We start from the raw sequence: 25,693 nt of genomic DNA, 5'->3' as shown, positions 1-25,693 counted from the left end.
TACGAATATAATGGGTAACCTTTTGGCATGAAAAATGCCCCTGCAACATTCCAAAGGATGATTAATTTGGCAAACCAAGAGTTAACACATACAGATGCTTATATTGATGTCTTGGTCACAAAAAGTGATACATGGGAAGAACATCTAAGAGAATTGGACAAATTGTTTGCCAGATTATCCAAAGCAAACTTAACTGTTAATTTAGCAAAAAGTGAATTTGGACATGTTACTGTAACATATTTAGGTCATGTAGTTGGTCATGGCAAAGTTGCACCTATTCAAGCTAAGGAAAATGGATTTTCTGAATTTCCTATTCCCAATAGCAAGGAAGTGGTGAGAATGTTTTTTGGAGTGGCAGGGTATTATAAGAAATTTTGCTGAGGTTTCTCTTCCTTTAACCAATCTTTTGAAGAAAGGGGAGAAATTTGTGTGGACTAAAGTTTATCGGAGAGCTTTAGAATATTTAAAGGAGATGCTAGGCCATTACCCTGTTTTAAAATCTCCTGATTTTGACAGACCATTTTCTTTAACAGTGGATGCCAGTGAGAGGGCAGCACGTGGTTTTATTACAAAAACATAATGAAATTGACAATCCAGTTGACTACTTTTCAAAAAAAAATTCAATGCTCATCAAAGGAACTATTCCACTATTGAGAAGGAATTGTGTATAGTATTTGCTCTGCAGAATTTTGATGTGTATCTTGGTACCTCTCATGAACCATTTATGATATTTACCGAACACAATCCTCTGGTGTTTTTGAATAAAATGAAGTATAAAAACAGAAGATTGTTAAACTGGAGTTTAATATTGCAAGAATATAATCTACAAATTAATCATATCAGAGGTACAAATAATGTGGTAGCAAATTGTTTGTCAAGATGTTAAATTCATCATGTATAGAAAAATATACTCAACATTGGGTTACTTTATTATAACATGTTATGTATTGACTATTGTTATCTCTTTAGTGATTTTTAAAGTCAGTTTGGTTATAACTGAATTTTAACCTGAGTTAAAATTCCTTTGTAGGGCAAAGTGTGATGGATTATGTTACATATTATGTTATCAAATTAACATTATATATGTTTTAAAGGAGATAAATTGTGGCAGTTTTTTTTAGTTTATGTCACATGCTAACACTTCAACACAGTTCTCATTTAAAATGTCAGCTCTGCTCAATATAGACAGTCCAGGCTCTGGGTGCCTTTGAAAAAACTTGAACGATGCCTATAAAGACTTCACAAGTAGGTGTTAATTGAACATGCTGTGGAGTAATAGATTATTGTTTTGGAAAGCAACAAAGGAATGAACTCAGAAGATTAGGCCCAGAGCCGCAGTTGTCTGAGCGCAGTTGGCTGCTCTACGAGGGTCATGTGATTTTTCTCTGAGTGTGTGAGAGAGAGAGAGAGAGAGAGAGAGAGAGAGGGAGAATTCTGTTCTACAGTTCTATAGTTCAGCAGCAGCAGCTGGGTCTGGAACAGGACAAGCTGGCAAGCTTGTGGAAAAACCCCATTTATTTCAGTCTGGTCAAAGCCCTTGTGGTCCATGTAAGAGGAGATGGTTGGCTGCATAATGTTTCACTTGAAATAAGGGAAACAAAAAAAACTGCCACAATTTATCTCCTTTAAAACATATATAATGTTAATTGGATAACATAATATAACACCTGAAAGAAGGGATATCATCCGGAAAACTCTGATAGGGCAAGTTTCTTCGGCAAGACACTGAAGTGGCTGATCAGAAGGAATCAGTTGTGGGTGTACAGCAAACAACAGATCTCTCTCTGAAAACCGACAACAACCTTCCAGAGCACCAAAGCCTGGTGAAATTCATAAATATTAAATTCTGTGCACAGTATAAGAATTGCCTGATGCCATTGAACTTGGAGGAATGAGAAGTGAGATTGGATTGTGAATTAAATAACTTTCTTTGAACGTGTATACACATTACATACACGTGCACTTAGAATTAGAAGGTGGTTGTTAATAGTAATAAGTTGAAGTTTGATCCTATTTTCATGTTTAAAGTGAATTAAAAGCAACTTTTGTTTAAGTAACCATTTGTCGTGTTGAATTTCTATTGCTGCTGGGTTTTGGGGTCCTCTGGGCTCATAACAAGTGTCTTTTGTTACCTGAATTGAATCTCAGTAAGACCCAGTCCAATTCCCGTATAAAATTGATAACCATGGGGCTAAATTTTAAATTCTATCTCTGTATATACGATATGTGATTGTTATCTGTGTTTCCAATTATGATTTCACAAACCCAGGCAAGGATTACATGAAGTAACTATCTAAAAATGGTTAAGTTTCAAATGAAAGATTACTTTTGCATTCTTAATCAAAAGTGACCATTTCCATGGATGCAAGGTTGCCCTCTTTATTTTAAATAGACAGTCAGAAGTGGCCTTTCTCCTTCAAAACCATTTATTCTGTGTGCTCCTTTGACCAGAAGTAACATGTAACAGTACCTTTTCTAGCTACTGTATTGTCAATCCTGTCTTCCCCACAGCGTCGTCAACTTCTTCTGATTTCAAAATGCCTCTGGTTCGGTAGTATGTTTTTCTGAAATGTCTCATCACATGACACGTGACTTTGAAGATCATAATTTAGCATAAATCCATCACAGTTCCAGACAAACATTGTTTTGTCGGGTTGTAACTTGAACTTGATCTTTTCTCAGGTTAGTTCATTTTAATTCGCTTACTAATTGCACTTTAAAAAAAAGCAATCCTTGCTTAAATACAATGTGAATCTGATTAAAGATGGATTTCTGTTATGTCCGGAAAACTGTGAATGTCCTTGGGCTTTTTCATCTTGCATAGCTGATCCTGGATTTCTGTTATGTCCGGAAAACTGTGAATGTCCTTGGGCTTTTGCATCTTGCATAGCTGATCCTGCCTCTGCTAGTTTTCACCAGGATAGAAATCCTGTTGAATTTTCCATTCATTTGCTCCCATCATTATTCCCTGCCCATTAACCTTGAAGCGATTATCAAATGTTGTCAATGAAGAAAGGGAGGTAATATTGAGACAAGTAATGCAAAGTGATTATTGGTGCCTTTTACCAATAGAGCATCAAATCAAATCCACTTGCATTTCTAACTTGATGTGAAGATTTATTGAACAAGTCTTAATCATTTAGCATTCCAATCCTTGTCTCTCCTCCTCAGCATTTAAATGCTGAGGATAATTCTCAGTTTGTGCAAGATTCTTGACCTGGGTTAAGTCTTATTTTCTGTTTACATTCTCACTGACATTTTGCATTGCCACCCATGAGATCATAGATGAGAATTGTCTGGAGGGGGGAAGTGAACATGTCAGGCCTTAAATCCAAATACTCTCCATCCCTGAGTTATGAATGCCTGACTTTGATATCCCCTGATATCAATCTTGTGTGCTTTTAATTTCATTATTTAAATTGCTGTGGAAGGATTGGTATCATATCAATTGATTTTTTTTTATTGTGTGTGTGTTTTTTCCAACTTATGACTGTCTCGGTAAGAATGGTATCTGTTCGTTATCTGGGTGTCCTGTAAAGTGAATCTTGAACTTTTCAGTGGATGTTTTCATTGTTAACGTAAAGTGAGCATAGACTATGGGGATTAAAATTCAACATTAGTCAGCAAATTGTGGTATTCCTTTGAGAAACAAAATTGAGAACTTTAAAATGGTTGGCTGACTCACAACCATTTGTTTGAGAATCAGAAGTTGAATACTATCTCCATGGTACAAGCATTGAATATTCTCATGGCAAAATAGCAAAACAATAAAGCTTTCCCTACAGTGTTCTTCATCCCTGCAGGTATAAGCCCAATTAAACAGTTGGTAACATTTAAACTGTACTAATGAGAAATTTGAAGCAGAGATGAAGGAGGGTAAAAGCACCATTGATCGCATTCTATTATGTTCAGAAACATGTGCTCCCCATTTCTGCTATCAATTAACTTGATTTTTAACATCTTCAATTGATGTGGATGGAATTGGAGCAGCCAGATTAGAGGAAACACTTTCTAATTAGTTTTTATTACACTATCTCTGTTGATTATCTTTCATAAAATATAGTTTGCAAGATTCCACATTTACAGAGGCCAAGCACAGTACTTAACAGTAACCACTATTTTATTGTGCAGGTCAATGTTTCGGAGAATAGGTGGAGTTTTATTTGCAAATTACATAATTAAACAGATCTCCAAGGCACAAGTATGAGTGCACAATATGTAGCATACTGAGAGAAAAATAAAATTCTGTTTCCTCATTATAGTTACTGACTTGATTGTTACATGCCATATTTCACAACTGTGTTTACTCATTTTTTGGCTTTTAGTGCATGCCTACTTTGTTTTCTGCCTTCCTGGAAGCACAATTATATTGAAAATCTACTCCACTATTTTGAAATACCTGTCAGTGCTTCTATGGAATTTGATACGATCATTAATGGGAAATGAACAATAAGATTACCAGTTCAGAGCTAAATAAAAATGTATGAATTGCTCAAGCCTATAAAATTTTAAAAGGAATGATGCTGGACACAAATGGGAGGTGTGTGCTACCACTGAGACAAATTGACATTATGTACAATTTATATGGAGGTCAAAATGTGCATGACATTAGCAGTGAGGCCATTTATCCCAGCCATTTTTTTTTAGCTCAGGGCCCATTAGGACTCTGCTGTAAGTTTATGGACCCTCTTTCCTGTGAAACAGTCAGGTTTATTTGGTTTCTTCTGTATAAACTACATTTGGAAAAAAAAACCTTACATTTTTCTATGATTTCAGCCCATGGATCCCCTTGAATATGCTGTGGCTACCTGGGGCATTTCTCTCTCCCCCCCCCCCCCCCCCCCCTCACTGAGAATGGCTGATTTAGCCTTCATGTTGCCATTCCAGCCAAGTGCATTGTTTGAGGCAGTATTAACACTGGGAAGTCAGAATGTTGAGTTCCAACCCTTTCTTGCCCATCATGGGCGGCACAGCTACCGCAACGCTGTAACAGCAGCAGCGATACTGGGTTCGAATCCTGTGCTGTCTGTAAGGAGTTTCTACATTACCCCAAGTCTGTATGGGTTTTCCCCAGGGGCTCCAGTTTTCTTACATGCTTCAGAACGTACTGGCGTTTTGGTCAATTAGGTGTAACTGGACTGCACAAGCTTGTGGGCCGAAAGGGCCTGTAACCGTGCTGTATGTCTAAAACAAAATATATTTTCTTTGATTAGAATTGTGTGACATTCCTGAATTTTGAAATTATTTTGTGCAAAATCAGTACATTATTGGCAATATTAGCACAGAAATGTCAATGTCAGATTTGTAGCATATAAGAGAATTGATGCTTTCAAGATATTCTCGAGTATTTTAGTTAAGCATTTAAGTGAGGCCAAAAGAGAGTTTTGATGAGAAGTGCACTGATGTGTTTGTTCTTGATTAATACAAAAAGGAACCAACTTTTAAAGAGAGAAAAACATTCTTGTTCCTACAGTGACCATGTTCTTGGTTTGTTGGGTTGTCAAATTGTACTGTCCGTTGAATGCAACTTCAGAGGTTTTTAGCTTTGAAATACTGGATCTTTGATGATTCGCACCATTATTCTGCACCAGCTGCTTCCTCCATGGTCCCTTGTTTTCAATGCAGCCCTGGCTCACCATAGACATAACTCTCACAGGCTGAAATTCTGATCTCCTGCCAGATGCTGTTTCACTTCTGAGGTTGGTTTGTTAATTGATAACTCAAAGCCTGAACATGGTTCATCGTACATGGTTGGAGAGTCCATGTTTGATGTTCAATTACAGTAATTAAATTGAGTGTATAATCAGAATTCATGTCTGTTGGTCTTTGTTTATATTTACATTATTTTATCTCTAGGAAATCTAGATGTAATGTGTTTTATTGCTGTAGACCGAATGCAATTTATTAGCATTGTGTATTTTCTGAGATAATTCTGTCCAATAACAAATTTGAATCTAAGCTCCAATGGCTGCCAAGATGTCACAAAGTCTTTGCTATATTAAACTACATTTGTATTTGTACATTTTGTGTAACTTTCAAGATGGTGAAAGACAAATGTGGCTCAGCTTTGAGGAAATTACATATTTAGGTAATTTTCTCAGTGCGTGGAATGGTCTGGAAGACTGAATGGGAAAGTGGGGAAAAAAAAATTCCCATTTCATTTTTTATTGACATACTTAAAGGCTGAGTCTTCTGAATCAAAATCTAAGTCTAATTACTGATCTGTTAAAAAAAAAATCACATTTTTAAACATTGAAATAAAAATGTATAATAATCCCCACCATGGAACCTTAATGCAGAATTCTGACTTAGGTTTTGACAACAGTCAGAATAACCAAACAGGAAGGGGAAGCTTTCATTTGAACCCAGTGTGACAGACTGGCAAATTCAACACTGAATTTTAATTTAATTAAATTGGAAAAGTCAGTAGTCCTTTTTATGGAGCGACGCCACATTGAAAGTGGCTCAACAAGGAAAGAAAAAAGGCGGACTTACCTGTTATGGAGAAGGCCTACAAGGCTGCTCCAGCGTTGCTTTTATGGAGAGTGGTGTAGGTAAGCATCTTTCGGAGCTGAGGATGAGTGGTGCAATAACGCTGCCCGATGCCGTGAGGTTAGACATGTGCGCTGAGCAATGGCCATCTTCATTACCCATAATCCTCCAAGCAGCTGGAACCGCTCTTGAAAATGCAGAGCAGCTCCCGCTGTGTGGGGGATTATGAGTAACAAAGACGGCCATTGATCCCACATTAAAACAAAAAAGAAGTTCTCGTTATAAAACCTGAGGCTCCTCCGTCCAGCTCTTCTGCCCGGCGCTGCCCCTCTGGCACATCGAGCCTGGCTCCCCTGCTCTTTCATCCATCAGACTCCCTGGCTCTGCTTCGCCATGTCCTCTCCTCAGTATCTGTCCTAATTCCTTCTGGGCCACGGAGCTCAGCACCCGGGTCCCTTTGCCCTCTGGCCCCAGTGGCTCATTGGGCTCTGACTCTCCTTGCCTCTGTTGGACCTCCATGCTCTTCGGGCCAGACACCTTGCTGCCTCACCTTGCTGCCCTTCTGCTCCTCAGTCTTGGAGGCCTTGGTGAAGGAGCGTAGGGTGGAGGGAGAACAGGAAGAGGACATTTTCAGGTGGCAGGAGGGGGTCCTAACCCCAACAAGATCACTGAGGGAGCCCTGGTGGTGCCTCCTGGGTCGCGGGCTGATGGTGTCCTTACATAATCAGCCTGCCCCTAAGTAGCCGCATTCAACACCATTGCCTTTATGGAGCAAAGTGGAGTGACTTGCTTCACCTCTAGGATTACCTCCCTGGACAGATCAGAGTCCACATCCAGTATCCGCTGTCGGCATTTTTATAAAGGTAGGTGAATATCTACCTTTATGTTCTCTTTTTATCCCCCACAGTAAAAAGGCCTTTTAGCAGACCAGTTCTGGGGCCTAGGAAATCTTGACAGATTACTAATTTAATCTTCAGGAGATTTGTCTTGTGGTTAAGGTCTTGATAGAGAAATCTACATCAGGAATGCCTAATCTGCAACATTTTTGATCAGACAATGTCCACCCCAACACTGATCAAACTTCTTTCCTCCTAGAAACTGATATTTAAACACCACATGCATATGTGTGCACACACAGACACACATTTCTGTTTCCCAATAGCAAGATAGCTGGTTTTTTTTAATAAGAGCATTAAAATAGGCCATTTGAAGAATGAATGAATTGTTTAAACAAGAGAGATTGGGAAACTGGAGGAACTCAGTGGACCAGGCAGGATTCATGGAAGGTAATAGACTCAGTGTTCTGAGTTGAAACTTTTCATCAGGAATAGTAAGAAATGATCAGATGCTTGAATAAGAGGGTGGGGAGGGAGGATAGGTTGGCAAGTGATAGAAAAATACTGGTGTTGGGGAAATGGGGGGGGGGAAGGTAAGAGGCAAGGAGGTGACATGAGGAAGAAGCAGAGGGCTGAGGAAGATGCATTCTGATAGGAGGAATGGAGGGATGTGGTGGGGAGCTGAAGGAAGGAACCTTCGTGTTGGTTACAAGCAAGAAGAGCAGGGTAGAGGGGAAAGAGAAGGAAAGGAGAACATTGCCATCACTAGGGTTGGTGTCACCCAGTGTAGTAACTCATGGTGTCACCCCCCCCCCACCCGTACCAGATCATAGTAATTTTTATTGTATATTTTAATTCTTGTATATCACTGAATGTAACGGTGAGATAAACCACTAGCAAAGTTAAAATTAGACCTTTAAATTACAATATCATACGCACAGCCTAAATGTATTTATGTTTACATAGTTTCATGTGGTTAAAGTGAAAATTGGTAAGAAAACAATAGAATTTGAAATAAAAACATTAAAAACTACATCAAAATTATGTTGATTTTAATGTTAAACTTTATTGTTACATGAGATGCATTACTATTTACCACAATATTACACCAGAAAATTTGACAAAAATATTAGCAGCAAAGAAAACAACAGTGTGTGCTGGTTGCATGTACAGACAAAACTACGTGATTTGAAGTGTCATTGTAATTGGGTAATATTGACAGCTCTGACCAGAGCACATTAGAAGGTTTGAAAAGTAAATTAGCCTTGTATGTATATTGATACATGTAAGCTGGGGTTACGAAAAATGTTTTTTTTTTGTTGTTAAAACTAGCTACAGGAATATTTTTATAAAAAATAATAAATTTCTGCGGATACACTACACAAAAATTTTATAGACAGTCATTTTGGACTCATCCTTTCTGATGATGTCACCCGGTGTGGTGCGGAGACGGAGGAGAGGGAACAGGGACAGAGGGAGATAGGAGAAAGGAAGGGGATGAATGTCTTGGGAAAACAAAGGGGAGTTTATCTGAAACTGGAGACATTGATGGTAAAGCCGTCTAGTTGTAACATGGTTGCTCCTCCAATTAGTGTAAGGCTTCAACCTGACACTGCAGTCAGCCATGGACAGGTCTATTGGTGTAGGAATGGGAAGTGTGATTAAAGTGGCTGGATACTGGAATGTCCTGAATGTTACAGTAGACAGAGCGAAGGTGCTCAGCGAAGCTATGCCGCAACTTCTGCCTGATCTTTCTGATGTAGAGGCAACAACACTGGGGACAAGCAAATGCGGTAAACATCCCCTGCAGCTTCAGAGATGAAGTGTTGCCTCACTCAGAAGGATTGTTTGGGGATCTGGATCGTGGTCTGTGAAGAGGTGTGGATGCGATCATAGGGATAAGTATCGGATGGTGATTAGTGGGAAAGGCAAGTGGATATGGAAGGAAAGATCCCAAATGAAAGTAGAGAGGGAGGGATTGTGTCTGTTAGTGGGGTCCTGTTGGAGATATTGCCTCCACATTTTTTATGCAACTCCCCTGCTTCTTTAAAAACAAGAGTAATGTTCCAATTCATCGCTTTAAAATTAGCAACATTTAGCAAAAAAATGAAAACTGATAGTCCTAGTAACTCACCTACAGTAGCATAGCTATTGTCTGCCATAGGAACATCCTGTGAAGTCTCTTCACAAAAAAGTTGATAATCTTCATAGCTTTTACAGAACATCAAGTATAAACATTTGCAGAGCCCCTGTGTTTTACTTGTATGTCTGTTCTCTGGTTTGGATGTATCGACTGCTGATCAGTTACAAAACCCCAAATTCAGTCTTTCCCTTTTTCACATCCCTAGTACCCCATGGTTAAAACTAACAATTTGTCCTGGTGACTGAAGTGATTGTATTTTCTTCATAAACCTAAACCATGAGTGGAACTGAACATTCCTAATCTCCTTCACAGGCCAAAGAGACAATATTTACAGATGTGCATTACATGATTTGAGGATGTTTTGGTTAAAATGGATGTGGTTGCTAGGAAATTTGAGCCATTTGTGATCTATCCCAGGATTTAGTTGTGCAGCTAAAATTCCAATTGAGAGGCTATGATCCCTGTTTGTACTCACATCCACACCAGGTGTTCCTGGCCATGTAACAGCTTCTCCTATCAACAACACTTGCTCTTTCATCCTTTATCAACTTGCATATTTTAATATTTTGTATCAACAAAAGAGGCATTCAATCCATTGCATCTCAGAATTTCCATCGATCTCTTTCCCCACTTAATTCCTTCAAACCTATTCTCTCTTACATATGTACCAACACCTGGTTTTGTAATAACACTAATCTGTGTTAGGGAGAATTCAGATGGCTATTGAGGTCAAGTTATTGGGTATATATAAAGCAGAGGTTGAGAGATTTTTGATTAGTAAGGGCATTATCAAGAGAATGGGGTTGAGGAAAAATACATTAGCCATGATTTGATTGGCAGAGCAGACTCGTTGGGCCAAATTGCTGAATTCTGCTCCTATGCGTTATGGTCTAAGCTGTGAAATCTACATTCCAGATTTATTTCATTACTTGCTTTAAAAAAAACTGCAAAATTAACCTTGAAACGAGCAGATGATTGCATAAACCCGTCTGGTTCACTCTTCTCCTTAAGCAAAAGAAATCTGCTTTCTTAACCTGCTCTGGTTTGTATGTGAATCCAGGCCTACCAATTTGGTTGATAACTGCTTCATCCATTCATTTGCAACTAGTGTTAATGATACATGCTAGAATTGCCAGCATATCCATAGTGTATGATTGAATATTTTTAAAATTGATCTGAAATTGAACTGAGCAGGAACATGAATATTTCAGCTGCGAAAGTTAAAATCGAGGTTACTTGTGGTTATCATTCAGTCCAAAGCAAGTTCGCTAATCAGCATTTACCCAGCGGTCTAAACATTGCCACAGCCATACTGCAGCAGATTTTAATTTTAATGAGTCTGGACATTGCTCTACTTTTTTTTTACTGTGAATCAACCTTTATTGTTTGTGGAAGTTGCATGAAGAACAATAGATTAAAATGTGAGGTTTTGACTGAAGTGTTGTTGAATGTAACACTGCTGTAGTGATTTCTGAGTTGTCGGATGATTGTATGTTTCTGCACCTTGTTATAACACAGCTGGTACCATAATGATAGGATGTGTGGAGGATGGTGGGAGGTGGCAGAGTGCTCCAAGGGGTCAGAAAGGCCCAGATGAGCTGGTGAAGAACCATTTAGGGGATCTCCAGCTCTTAGCAGGAAGCTGATGAGAGGCATTCGTGAACATATAAATGCTAGTGTTCACACATGCCACTTGCATTACAGGGAAATGACTCTACCTGTTGTGCCTGCTCCTCTGGCCTGATGAAGAAGAATTTTCTCTTCTTTAGTGTGGTGTTTGGTAACATCCCCAATGCAGCAGTGAGATCAGAAGCAGCAGTCTAGAGTGATGTCAAAGTTAGCATACTGAGAGTGATCACGACTCTGACGTCTGAGGCAAAGCGATTCAGGGAGCATCTGAAGTGATGTCCAAGAAATCGAGAGAGCAAAGAATGCAGTTAATGCTGTAGTTCTTTGTCAGTAAGTTTGGTGGGGCTGGGTGATTAATGAATCGGGTTGTTCTGTGAGTAAATAAGAATGATTGCTTTTCAGACCAGCGAGGTTGAGAAATTTGGCATGTTTTATTTCTGATTATGTCATTTCAGGAAGTTTTACTGTGAAAAAGAATAAAAAACCATGTATGGGAAGATGTTCAGAAAGTACCCAGAATGTCTCCTGGCTAACCTGATTTTCAATATGTTTTAAAATCTTCCAGGGTTGTGCAACGGTATTTTTAGCCCATATTGTTTCGGAGAAGGTAATACAACCTGCAAATAAATATAACAACCTGGCTGGATATTATTTATTCAGTAGCCTTCATTTGGTGTGCTGGAAGACTTTCTTGAAAATCGATATCTGCCTGACCCGTGCTTGAACCTTTTTTGAAAGCTTCATACACTTTGAGAGCATTTCCATAAAAATGGAATGAGGTAAATATGGTCCTTGGGTTTTGGAGACCTGATAGGGCCCAAGTTCAACTGTGAGATCGAGTACCACCAAATTCAATGACTGTTTCTTTCTCACTGTTGTCAGACTCTGAATAAACCTCACTCCAGCAAAATAATATTGGCTTTGTGCGGTACCAATTGATTTCTCTCTGAGTCTGTGCGGTGTTTGTACTGTTGTATCATGTATGGATTAAATCAGTTGCAAATTAACATTGTCACTGTATCTCAGTAGATGTGGCAATTAATGACTTGAGATCAGATAAGCCCAGGTCACCAAAAGCCAACTTAATTTAAAACCTGTCAAAGCAAAGCTTTGATGGGCTGTGTGGAGGTTGATGGGAGGTGGCAGATTGATACAAGGGTCATTAGGGATGCAACAATTTAACATTTATCTTAGGAAAGAGAGTAAGTCACTCAGCACTTTGAGCCATCTCTGCCATTCATTAAGATCATGACTGATCTGGTTAAAACCTTGGGTCTGCATTCTTGTTTACATGAGGAAAATTTTCACCCTCTTGTTTATCAGGAATTAATTTATATCTGACTTGAAATATTCAACAATTTTACTTCCACCACCCTCTTCAGTGTTCCAAACATTTTTGTCTATGTGAGGAAAAAAAACCTCATCTCTATCTTAAATGGTCAGCCCTTTTATTTTAAACAGCGACCTCCCAATCCTTGATTTAGATGATTTGGATCAATTACTTGGATAAAAAGGAGATATTTTTGGGACATGTATCCTGTGATATGGAATGGGTTAATAAAATTATGATAAAATACATTTTAAAAAGGGTAAAATTGTGAGGTTTAGTTATTAGATTACATTTCACAAACATCTCAAGTGCCATGCAGGGATAGGCTTCATGTCTCCAATTGGCTTTCCTGTGACAATGGGATAGTACTTGTGAGAGTTTTACAAATAGGTGTTAATGGATCAGCATGTTTGTGCAATGCCCAGGCTCAAGACTGGTGCCAGAAGTTTAAATTGCTAGTTGAAGGTTGCTGTTCCAAGAGGGTCATGCAGTTGGTGTTGAAGACTTGCAAGTTTGCAGACCTGCTGTGAGATCCCATTTCAAGGTGGGTTTTGAGTTCTGAGTTTAGCCTATTATAAATCTCTGCCGTCAATTGCAGAAGCTGTGCCTAGTTAATGTGTTTATCCTGAAATAGGGGAAAAAGAGCTCTTTGTGGTAACCTGGAAGAAGAGGTTACCTTTTGGAAAAACCCAAGAGGGGGCAAGTTTCTTTGGCAAGACATTGCAGTAGCTGTTTGAAGGAGATCAGTTTGTGTGTCCAACAAACAATAAATATCTCTCTGAAACCAACAAAGACCTTCTTGAGCAGTAACAACTTAAGTTAAAGTACTAGAACCTGGTGAAGATAAAAACTGGTTAATTCTGTGCACAGTATGGAAGATTGCCTGATACCAGTAAACTTGGAGAAATGAAAAATGAATGTTTGGACAGTGAAAAAGAACTTTCCTGAACACACAAACATTGCTTACACGTGTGCTTAGAATTCGAAGGATTAATAGTAATAAGTTAAATATTGATCTTATTATTCTGTGTTAAGAAAATAAAACTATTTTTTGTTTAAGTCGCCATTGTCTTGGTGAATTTCTGTTGCTGCTGGTTTTCGAGTCCTTTGAGCACATAACACCTGGTTTGAGGAAAAATGGCAACACTCAAAAGAATCTGGAGCAAAACAAATAGCCTGCTGGAGGAACTCAGTAGGTCGAGCTGCATCTGTTGGAGAAATAAAGAGTAATCTAAGTTTTAGGTTGAAAGCTTTCATCAAGACTCTCGGTTGAAGGATTCTGACACGAGACGTTGACCATTCTTTTCCTCCCGCTGGTGCTGATTGACCACGGAGTTCCTTCAGTGGATTGTTTCCTACTCCAAAAAAAAAACGGCACTGTCTTAAAAATCTAATTTGTAACTTTCTATGTCCCATTATAGTTGATGAGGAACGTCGAGTGGGTCAGGAACACAATTGAACTGGATTCTGAGCCAGGAACACTCATGAACTGGATTATGGTTCATTGAGGTTGGTTTGTTACCCTGGCACAAAATCCATTCCACAAAATCTGAAATAGAATTTTTGATAAAGGCCTTCAGATTCTTGTTGTGAAATTTCTTTTCTTGCTTATCCTTGTCTAGAAATAGGCAGAAAACAGAACTTATTTGAGGGAAATTCACTGTTCAACACAAAACAATGGACAGAAACCGTGTAAAAGAAGTAACATTCATGTAGAACTTGTAATTATTGAATATTTAATAAACATTCAGGGTAAAGAACATCATGTAAGCTATGAACAAGAGATGTGGATCTCTTGTAATGCTTAAAAGAGATTTAGATAGGTACATAAATGGGACAGGTATAGATGATATGGTCTTAATGCCTGCAAAGACCTCTGGCTTGGTTTGACAACATGGCCACCATTTTGAAAGCTGAGTTGGAGGACCTATTTCCATGCTGTAAAACTCTGATCTTATAATTCCTATGTACCTATATTAGGTGGGAAGAGGAAGGTGGTAGGAAGGAACTTGAATAGCAGAGTGCTGAAAAACACTTGCCTTAGATTGAAGTAACCAAAAATATGCAATAAAAGGAAGGGGAGAGTTGAAGGAAGTTTCAAATTAGCTGAATTACAAGAATGTGATTGGCTTGGTTCTTATGCAATTTCAAAATGTTTAGCAAAGCCTTCGTGAATAATTCTCTCAGCTATACTTGTAATCGTGGAATGAAATGTTTGCAAGCATTGAGACACTAAAATTCTAACTTTCTTATCATTTTATGTTGCTTAATACAAAAAGTGGAATAATATATTTGTTATGATAAAAACTGGTTGTGAAATATGAAAAATGCTTTAGTCAGAAATTATTGTGCTTGGCAGGGACTTAATTAGCTGGAAACATTGGAAAAGAACCATGGACATTATGGCTCAAGGGGAGGCTTTTATGTCCCAGACATCAATAAATGGAGCTGTTGAGGTTATTCCCATTTCCAAGCTCTTGATCTGTCACTTTTCGGATTATAATCTGTAAAGAGTTGATTCACTCTTGTTTTTCAAAATTTTGTATGCAATTCAAACCCTCCTATACCTGTATTACATTTGTTACAGAGTGATAAAACAGGATGAATTGCTATCCAACCTGAAGAAAATTCTCTCTGAGATCATTCTTTCTGGTGTTACCACAACCTTGACCGACCTAATTTGGTGATAAAGTCCAATACCCCAATCTCTCTTAACTACTTTTTTTTTTACCTGTTACCTACATTCAGCTTCCTGAGGACATGCACTTAAAGTCTCCTCTGCTTCCAAGAGGTTACCTTGAAACAGTGTGCAGATAGTGCAACCACAGAAGAAGCCACACTAGACCTTGTACTGGGAATAAGTCTGGCCAGTTGACATAGTGTTTCAGTGGAGAGATCAATCAACTTCATAATTTTAAGACATTTATGGATAAAGATGGATTTTAACATTGGGGAATAGGCAAGTTATGAGAATATCATTAAGCAGGAACTGGGGAGTAAGCTTTGGACCAGTTCTTATTGTGGAAGTTCACATCTGATGTGGAAGTTGTTTAAAGACGAGCTGGTCAGAATTCAGGTCCTGCGTGTTCCAGTGAGGAAGAAAGAAAAGGATGGCAAAGTTTGGGAACCTTGGATGATCTGAGATATAAATTTAGTTGAGGAGAGAAAGGAAGATTTAAGAATTTGAAACAAGGTCTCTAAAGAATACAAAGAGGGCCAAAAAAGGGTTACCGATGTCCTTAGTAGAATTAAGGCAAATCTCAAGGCATTTTATACGTAAACTAAAAACAAGAGGTAACAAATGATGCTTTAGGAAAAAGAAGGGAATTTATGCCCAGAGAAAAAGTAAATGGGTGAAGTATTTTGCATTGTTATTCACCAAGGGTAAAGACATGGTGAATAGTGAGATCAGTACTAATATTCTAGTGCAGTAATTCTTAATGGGGTCCTATCTCTCCTACCCCCACCACCCCATCCCCCTCCTTTTCTGTGGGGGGGGCACAGCACATTTAAGTAAAAGTCATGATTTATTTTTCCCTCATGTGACATAATTAAAAAAAATGTAGTTGGTAGGAGAGGAGTACGGAAGAAACCAAAACTTGACTGCTTCATAGGGAAGGGGGCCCCATAAACTTGAAGCAGAGTCCGAAGGGGACCATAGCCAAAAAAAAGGTTCCAAAACATGTTGATATCAATAGGGAGGTGGTGTTAGGTCTATTGAAGAACATTAAGGTGGATACATACCCAGGGATGTATCCCAGATTATTGAGGAAGTTAAGATAGGAGCCTTGATAGAGATTTTTATAAAATCTTTAGTGATTTTTTGCAGACTTTCACATTTCACAGAAATTTTTATTACCTCTCTAGTCATAGATGAAGTCCCAGAGAATTAGTGATGAGCTAATGTTTAAGGGCAATAGGAATAATCCAGCAAATTCTAGCCTAATGTGCAGTAGTAGGGAAGTTATTGGAGAGGATTCCCAGGGATAAGATTTGCTTGCATTTGGAGAAGCATGGATTAGTTAGGAAGAGCCATCATGGCTTTGTATAGGACAGGTCATTGCTTATAAATTTGAGTTTTTGAGGAGATGAAGTTGGACAGTGGATGTTGTTGAGTTGGTCTTTAGTAAGATATTTGACAAGTTCCCTCATGGTAGGCTGTTCCCAAAGGTCAAGTCTCATGGAAGCTATGGTGACCTTGTTGATTGGATTCAAAATCAACTTGGTCATAGAAGACTGAGAGTGGTGATGGAGGTGATTTGGACAAAAATGTGGATGAACTGATAAGCAAGTTTGCGGAAACTAATCGAGGTGTGGAGATTGAAGAAGGATACAGTACAGATTATTTGGACATATGAGTGGAGAAATAACAGATGGAATTTAATCCAGACAAGTGTAAGGTGTTGCACTTAAAGGAAGTCAAATGCAAGAGGAAAGTAATACAGTATAAGGTAGGTCCTTTAAGTGTTTTGATTTACAGGGAGATCTTGGCCCTTACATTTCAGTCCATAATTAATAAAATTACGTTGCATAAAGCCCTTCAGTCAATGGGAGATCAGTGACTTTGGCCGTGTTTCTACTGAGCGATGAAAATTCGGGGCAATGCGAGGTGATGCGCGGTGATGCGAGGTAACACCTCCAATTTTTCCTCAGTAGAAACACATTGGGTAGTCGGTGATGCGAGGTGCACCATCGTCCACCTTTTGAGGTGGTCGATGCGCGGTGATGCGAGGGACGATTTTTCAGTAGAAACACAGCGAGTAACGAATTCGTGGTGTACCGGAAGTCTCGATTTTTCACCCGCGCTTTTCAATTGATCATCGCATGCACGCACCGGCACAGTGCATTATCTTATTGCGTATATATACTGCACAAGCTACCTACTAGCTAGCTATACTGCGTTCATATCGCCTCCGCTGTTCCTTTGTGTATCGTTAAATTGGAGTAATTTCCCTGGACAAATATCAAGCTTGTCTGTCGTTATAATAACTTTTTTGTTTCTTCGTTGGAATATGTCGGACAGTATCAACTGGATATTTGATCTTCAGCGATTCTTGATCACAAAATGGCAGGAAATTATGGTGAAGGGCATTTTGGATGGGAAAACAAAACGACCTGATATGTGACCTTAAAATATGCGACTTCTTGGTCACCTCGCATCGCCCCGCATCGCCTCGCATCGCCCCGCATCACCCCACATCACCGCGTATTTATCGCTCAGTAGAAACAGTTCGGGTAGTTGTGAAATACGCGGTGATGCGGGGGACAAAAATTCGCGGTGATGCGAGGGACAAAAATTCGCGGTGATGCGGGGTGATACGAGGTGTCCCAGTAGAAACACGCACTTTGTGTTTGGTGTGGGGGACCAAGATTGGATGGGAGAGTAGGACAGAGAGGTGATGTGGTTGGCTGTTGCATAAGGATTTGGACTGTGTTGTGGCTCTGCAACTAAGGTGCGGACTTTGGTTCTCAAAGGGAATGATGAGACAAACTAAGGAATAGACAGAAAAATTGTGGACTTTATGGGGCTGATGGTTAGTCCTTGAATTTCCCAAACAATCATTTTGTTTTATTGATATTGTACATATGATGCATTTAAATCTTAAAGTCATGAAGTAGATTTTTAATTTGTCATATCTTTTTTATTTTTAATTTCCTTTTGAATTGAAAAGTTTGCATATCTGGTTTGAACTATATCATTCTATTTCAGAAAGATGTGAAGTGTTTACATTGCCAAGTTCTGCTATAAATTTGGATAAAATTTGATATTAAAAATGATAAAATAAGCTGTCTTAAAATGACAAATTACTGTAATTATATTTGCAAGGTATTGTTTTCTGATTTCTAAATTAATTCCTTTGAAATTCAATGTGTAAATATTTATCAGAATGAAACATTGATCACAGATAACCCCTATGTTTGGCTGTTTGAGTTAATGGATATTTAATTTTATAGAACTCATAAATTACTTCTAAAAAATTTGAGAGATGGAATACAATTTACCCTGATGGAATTTATCTGGCAGAAAAATGTATTGCACTTTTTTTTGAGAATCTTTACTTGACACTTCTCGATGATCCTGCTTCATATTATTGAATAATGTGATGTGGTCTGATTTCTAGGAACACACTTTTGCCCTCTACCTCCATAACATGAGGATCTTCTTATAACTCTTTGTTTTGAGATCACATTCTAATGTCAAACCCTTTTCTTAAAGATAACTGCACGACATTGAACCCAGCTTGCCTGAATGAAGATGACCGACATTCTCTTGAGGCTATTCGAACGATACACAAACAGATGGATGATGATGCAGATGGGGACGTTGATGTGGAGGAGAGTCATGAGGTAAGATGTAATTTTGAGCATGGACTAGCTTAAAGTAATCATTGCTATGCTTTTATAATGTAGATTTCATACCCCACTTGTGCTTCATTTTCTTTGAAGTGAATACAGAACAATTTAATGTAGGCTGCTAAACAATGGATATTGTTGTCCAGTCGATAAGTTTCACTAACTTGAAGGTTTTTTGTCATTAAGAGATTTTGATAGCCCTGTGACTAATTAAAGCGCCCAGTTCTGAATCATGCACATCAGAAATCTTCTTGGTCCTCTCATCAGCCGGAGACTTAGTGAGTAAAGTGGATGAAAGTAACCAAGGTTCTTGGGAGAAGTTTTGTCTTTTGGAGAGAGAATAAAGCAGACAGAGTTCAGAAGAATGAAAGGTGATCACTTTGAAGCATACAAAATTCTTAGGGGTGTAGCTAGAATGATGATTAACCTGGAAGGGCTGTCACATTCTCAGGAATCACATTCTCAAATAAGCCATAGGCCAGTGGGGAGGAAGATGAAAAGAATGTTTTACCACCCAGAAAGGTAATAAACCCTTGGAATACTCATCTTAAGAGGAGGGCTAGATGATGATTATGTTCAAAACAGAAACAAGTTTAATTTTGAATTTTAAGGGGATCAAGAGGTAAAGAGTTGTTGTGGAAAAGATCAGCCACAATTTTACTCTTGCATCCTTTTTTAGTTTACAAGTTCTTTCATCCATTCTTGTTTCATTTGATAGTGTTTTCACCTCCAGCTGCCTTTCTCATGTTGCCACGTTTAGTTACATTGTTCTTGCACTGACTCAGGAAAACACTAATTCAATAAATAATGTCTTTCATAACTTGGCTGATGATATTTGTACATTTAATTCCATCAATATCATTTCAACATCTGTCTTGCAAAATTCTTGCAAGCTGCAAAAAAGAAAAAAATGTTGGTTGACCTTCTTCCAAATATTTGGAGCCAGCATTTGGAATAACATTTGTGTTAGAATGTCAAGTTCTGAAAAAGTAGGTCACCTCAGAACTTGGCATTTTTTTGATCGCTCACTGACTGGATATAAAAATTGAACCTAAAGTGTAGTAATAATGCTCCAAAAGACCTGGGTCACTCAGGGCTTTTACATTTGGCTTTAGCATCACTAAATTGGGAAATGAAGAGACAGGAAAATTGAATTATTTCCAGGCCAGTAACAGAAATCTAATATCAGTGGCCTTTTCCTTAATTCATCTCAATACATCATCCATTTTTTTGCACTTAATTTAATTTAGACATACAGCACGGAAACAGGCCCTTTCTGCCCTTGACTCCGTGCCCCCCAGTTACGTCCAATTGGCCTGCTATCTGGTACGTATTGAAGGGTAGGAGGAAATCTGAGCACCTGGAGGAAACCCACTCAGATGCACGTACAAACCCCTTAAAAACAGCGCTGGATTCAAACTCCGGTCGCTGGTACTGATGCAACATTGTGCTAACTGTGCCCCCCACATCTTTATTGCAGAATTTCATTATCCTGATCTGTCAGAGGAGGTACAGTAAATATAAAAAATACAGCAGGTTTCAAATATTAAAGAGAAAATGAGACAAAGTTTTGAATATTTTATTTTAATCAGAAAATATTTATTTTATTTAATTCATTTATTTTATTTTAAATTCAAAGTTTTGAGTATTTTATGTGACAGGCTTTTGCTTAATCGATTTCCTATTCTGAACTCCTACTGGGGTTTATATCTACAATTGGCTGATGTCCTGTAATATCCAAAATAAGCATGGAAGAGTGTTTTGTGTTTGCTTTAATCATAGAGGGGATTGTAGCTTACTGTCATTCTGTTCTTACCTGATTAGGACGAGCATGGCTCCATTCCTGTAGGATCAGTTAATTTCTGACTCTGTTTGGAAAGCACTGAACTTGGTTAGATGAATTGGGTCAGCAGCCCAACTGCTGATTGAACTGAAATTACTGTTAGCCAGTGGCGGATTAACTACCACCCGTGCCCTCAGCTGAGCTTTAGTAAGGACGCCCCTGACCTGACCCTGCCCCACGGCCCCCACCCTTTGTCTGACGCTGTGAAAGTGATAAAACGCAGAAATGCTGGAGGAACTCAGCCAGCCTCATGGCATCCACAGGAGGTGAAAATACCTTGAAGAAGGGCTCAGGCCCAAAACGTCGATAATATATCCTTACCTCCTCTGGACACTGCGAGACCTGCTGAGTTCCTCCAGTGGCATTGTAGTTTTGCCACTCATTTATAAACCTGAGTTCAGTCTCCCCCTTTTGTTTTGATGAAATTTCATTCAAAACAATTGAATACATTATACATTACACATTTTCTCCAACTATTGCACGAATAATAACTGACCAAATAAATATCCCTGCAGCGAAGGAATGAATTAGGCTTTCATTTATTAATAAAACTTAATTCTGCACATTAACACTCAGCTTAATGGCTAATCCACCACTGCTCTTAGCCCAAACAAGAAACCTCTGGGATTTTTCCAGCCTGCCCATCCACTTCCATTTGTTCTGTGATGTGTAATTTATAGCCAGGAGATGCACACAAAATGACCCAGTTATCATTATTTTCTTATCCTACTGTTTAAATGATATAATTTGTGTGGCTGTAGATCCAAAGCACAATGATTTTTTTTTGTCTTTAACATGGCACTAGATTATATGTATTTCTGCATTTTGCTGTTATTTCCAGTTTTGAGACTATGAAGTAATTCTTGACTTTCAATGACTTGTATCTTCTTTAGGTGACATTTGCATGTCTTTCTGGGAATTATGAAATTGAAAGGATGTTTTGTTTTCAGAATTCATTTTTAAAATTACACATTGTAAATCAACTTTGAAATAAATTAATACATTTTGTAGGCACACAGGAGACTGCAGATACAGGAATTTGAGGCAAAACACACTGCTGAAGAAACTCCGCAGATCAAGCATCATCAGTGTGAGAATGGTTGATGTTTTGAGCCAGAACTCTACCAAGACTGATGCTTCTTGACCTGCTGAGTTCATCTGCAGTGTATAATTTTTGACTACACAGTAAAACCCTCGTTATCCAGAATTCAAGCAATCTGCAGCTTCAAGTAACTGGCAAAAGAATCATGGAAAATAAAGAGGTTTAAAAAAAAGTTTAAAATTGGCATCCCCAGCAGTTAGTTTGCCAATCCATGCACACTCTATCTCAAGCAACCTGAAAATTCACTTATCTGTCATCCCCATAGATGCCTGCATTATGAGGTTATAGAATGGACTGTAACTTAAAACATTCAAGGTTTTGTTTTTAGTCTTGCTTTCTGAATAATATTTAAATTTTTAAGATTTTTAAAAATCTTAAGCTTGAACATCAAGACTTCCTCTAATAATGTTTTTAACTGGCAAGGCTTCTGCTGAATAACCATTCTGGATTTTGTGGTGATGTGTAGTGCCGCTTAAATTCTATGGGAAAACCCATAATTCAACATGAGTGATTACACGGCCTTAACACTTCAAGTACTCTGACGCCAGTTTGAGCAGCAGTAAACACCATTTAAAGATAGGTTGTGGATTCTGTGCACATTGGTTGTGTGCTTTGGACACTGAGTACCCAGTTACCATGGAGATGACATGGGCACATGTAAGTTTGATGCGTAGCAATAATAAAGTAAGTGTCAATAAAGTCTGTTAAACAAGATAGCTCTTATTAACCGGAACCCATTTCAGAGCGTAGCAGAGTTTGGTGATAGAGAAATTGCAAATTACTTGTACGTTTGGTCTGATTAAATGTAAGTCTAAAATGTTGTATTTGTAATTAGATTTCTGTTACATATCCTAACCTCAGTACATTAGGTAGCAAGTTTTAGTTTTCTTTGTACAGCAGATAACTTTGGGAGCTGTTGCAAGTCTTACTGCAGCTGTGATCACTTTGCCCATGTGCTTCTAATCCACTGCGTCCATTTGTGGGATAACCTTGAGCTCTTCCATTTCCCTTTTTCCCCCATCATCCCATTATTGGGCACTTCAGACTGATCTTTTCCATGAATAAGCCATGTCATCACCCAAGTCTCCTCTGATATTTTAAGAAGATTTGCATTTACAGGTTTCCAGCCCATTCCAACTCATAGCAAATGAGTTATTTCCTGTGGAGTAAAGAACATGCAACAGTAGGATAACTCCCTGATTATATTTTTGTGTTACTAAAGAGAGAGAGAGAGAGAGAGAAATTTTGGTCGAAGCACACAAAGTATCTTTATTCCCCTTCAGAATCAAACTGGGAAAAATTTTTGCTTTGTCTAATTTCCCCATCTAAGTAGCCAGCAATAAAGAGGGAAATGCAGAGTCTGTCAATGCAGTACAATGTACAGAATCTTACATTGACCTATTTGTTTATTTTTAATCTTTGCGCTTGTGCGAAATCTGTGTTATTGACCACAATTAAGGGGTCCCCCATTTCTTTCTTTTCTACCACTTTGGCACCATAAAACTTTGTCTTAATTCTGTTCTTTGATGATTCTACTTTGCAAGGCAAAAAACAGAACAGACACCTTCCCTCTCCCTCATCCTGCCCAATTCAACATCATCAATAATGCAGCAGGACCAGGAAGGATTAGAAGTTAGTCTGTAAGTTTCATACTCTTGGTCTTTCTAGTAACCTATTGCTGTAATTTACAGATTTTACATTTTTTGCAGATAATTAAAATTTCAAACACGAAAGCCAAAAACATGACACCCCACATTTATATCTGCTGTATTTGGAGATTGGTATAAAGTGACAAGTTCTGCTTCTTATCTGCTTTGCTGGCTACATGGATGGCCAGAATCAACTGTAAAGTGGAACCCTGATTTAACTTGAATTCAGTTGAGTCATTGGGCTGCCACCAGGAGTGAATATGGGTGCTTGGGGCAGATGGGGGCTTGAGGCTGCTGCGAGCATCTGGGACTTGGGGCTGCTGCAGGGACCAGGGGCTGCCGTGAGCAGCGGGGACCTGGGGCTGCCGTGAGCAGCGGGGACCTGGGGCTGCCGTGAGCAGCGGGGACCTGGGGCTGCCGTGAGCAGCGGGGACCTGGGCCTGCCGTGAGCAGCGGGGACCTGGGCCTGCCGTGAGCAGCGGGGACCTGGGCCTGCCGTGAGCAGCGGGGACCTGGGGCTGCCGTGAGCAGCGGGGACCTGGGGCTGCCGTGAGCAGCGGGGACCTGGGGCTGCCGTGAGCAGCGGGGACCTGGGGCTGCCGTGAGCAGCGGGGTCCTGGGGCTGCCGTGAGCAGCGGGGACCTGGGGCTGCCGTGAGCAGCGGGGACCTGGGGCTGCCGTGAGCAGCGGGGACCTGGGGCTGCCGTGAGCAGCGGGGACCAGGGGCTGCCGTGAGCAGCGGGGACCTGGGGCTGCCGTGAGCAGCGGGGACCTGGGGCTGCCGTGAGCAGCGGGGACCTGGGGCTGCCGTGAGCAGCGGGGACCTGGGGCTGCCGTGAGCAGCGGGGACCTGGGGCTGCCGTGAGCAGCGGGGACCTGGGGCTGCCGTGAGCAGCGGGGACCTGGGGCTGCCGTGAGCAGCGGGGACCTGGGGCTGCCGTGAGCAGCGGGGACCTGGGGCTGCCGTGAGCAGCGGGGACCTGGGGCTGCCGTGAGCAGCGGGGACCTGGGGCTGCCGTGAGCAGCGGGGACCTGGGGCTGCCGTGAGCAGCGGGGACCTGGGGCTGCCGTGAGCAGCGGGGACCTGGGGCTGCCGTGAGCAGCGGGGACCTGGGGCTGCCGTGAGCAGCGGGGACCTGGGGCTGCCGTGAGCAGCGGGGACGGTCGGTTAACTAAAAATTAATTTCTGTTTTAATTTCAACTGTAACTACAATGATTTATTGAAACCCCGATTTAGCGCGACCCCGCTTTTTTTGCAATGTGACTTTTTTTTGGACCCAAACCATTGCGTTATAATGGAGTTCCACTGTGTATTGCTGAAGCATATACATCTTTTGATGCATAAGCTTTTCTTAGGCTAAGAAGAAGCCTGATATTTGTACCTTTTTTAAAAAAAAACTTTGAGAATTGGAGGGGGAATAGGATTTGGTTCATGTGAGAACAGAGCAGTGCCAGGATTTGGGAAAATTAATATACGTTTCAGGTGATTTATTTGCTTTTCCTAGTCCATGATGTGCAACATTATTCAATGTATTTTGTAATGAGACTGATTCTCATTTGTTGGTGAATACCTGTTGAATTCCTCAAAATAAATTGATTTTCCATTCCATTCATTTGTTTTGCTTGTTAACTACTTTGTTAACAAAATTCCTAATATATTTCCTATTTTGCTTTAGAACCATAGAATCTTGGAACACTTCTGCATAAAAACAGGCCCCTCAGCTCTTCTAGTCTGTGCTAAACTATAACTCTGCGTCATCCCACTGATCTGCACCCAGTCCATATAAGGATCCACACATCCATACACCTCTCCAAATTTTTCTTAAAATTGAGTCCGCATTCACCACTTCAGATGGCAGCTAGTTTCATGCTCCCAGCAATCTCTATGTGAAGAAATTACTCCTAATATTCCCCTAAACTTCTCCTCTTTCACTCTTAACCCATATCCTCTGGTTTGTATCTTACTTAAGTGGAAAAAGCCTACTTGAATTTACTCTATCTATACCATTTATAATTTTGTATACTTCTATCAAATCTTCCCTTATTATTCTACACTCTAGGAAATAAAGTCCTAACCTATTTAACCTTTCCCTGTAACTCAGTTGCTCAAATTCTGCCAACGTCCTTGTAAATCTGATCTGCACTCTTTCAATTTTATTTATCTTTACAGTAATTAAGTGACCAAAACTGCATAAAGTACAGGTTATAACTCTCTTATCCAGTGCTCTGTTTGGTCTGGCAACTCTCGTGGTCTGGCAACTCCCGTGGTCCACCATGTTTGAATCTGCCGCCATTATTACAAACTCCTTACAGAC

At 39.7% G+C, this 25,693-nt stretch overlaps 1 protein-coding gene across 1 annotated transcript in view; it reads left to right on the top strand.

Moving 5' to 3' along the window:
- stim2b (stromal interaction molecule 2b) overlaps positions 1-25,693 on the top strand; it is a 187,240-nt gene that overhangs the window by 44,321 nt on the left and 117,226 nt on the right. Inside the window, exon 3 of the mRNA XM_069925002.1 lies at positions 18,648-18,778. Within this exon, the coding sequence (XP_069781103.1) occupies positions 18,648-18,778 (131 nt within the window). The remainder of the gene's footprint in view (positions 1-18,647; positions 18,779-25,693) is intronic.

The sequence above is a fragment of the Narcine bancroftii genome, chromosome 3 (assembly GCF_036971445.1).
Source record: "Narcine bancroftii isolate sNarBan1 chromosome 3, sNarBan1.hap1, whole genome shotgun sequence".
NCBI classification, from domain to species: domain Eukaryota; kingdom Metazoa; phylum Chordata; class Chondrichthyes; order Torpediniformes; family Narcinidae; genus Narcine; species Narcine bancroftii.
The sequence above is the reverse complement of the archived record's forward strand: the minus strand, read 5'-3'. Positions and strand labels throughout refer to the sequence as shown.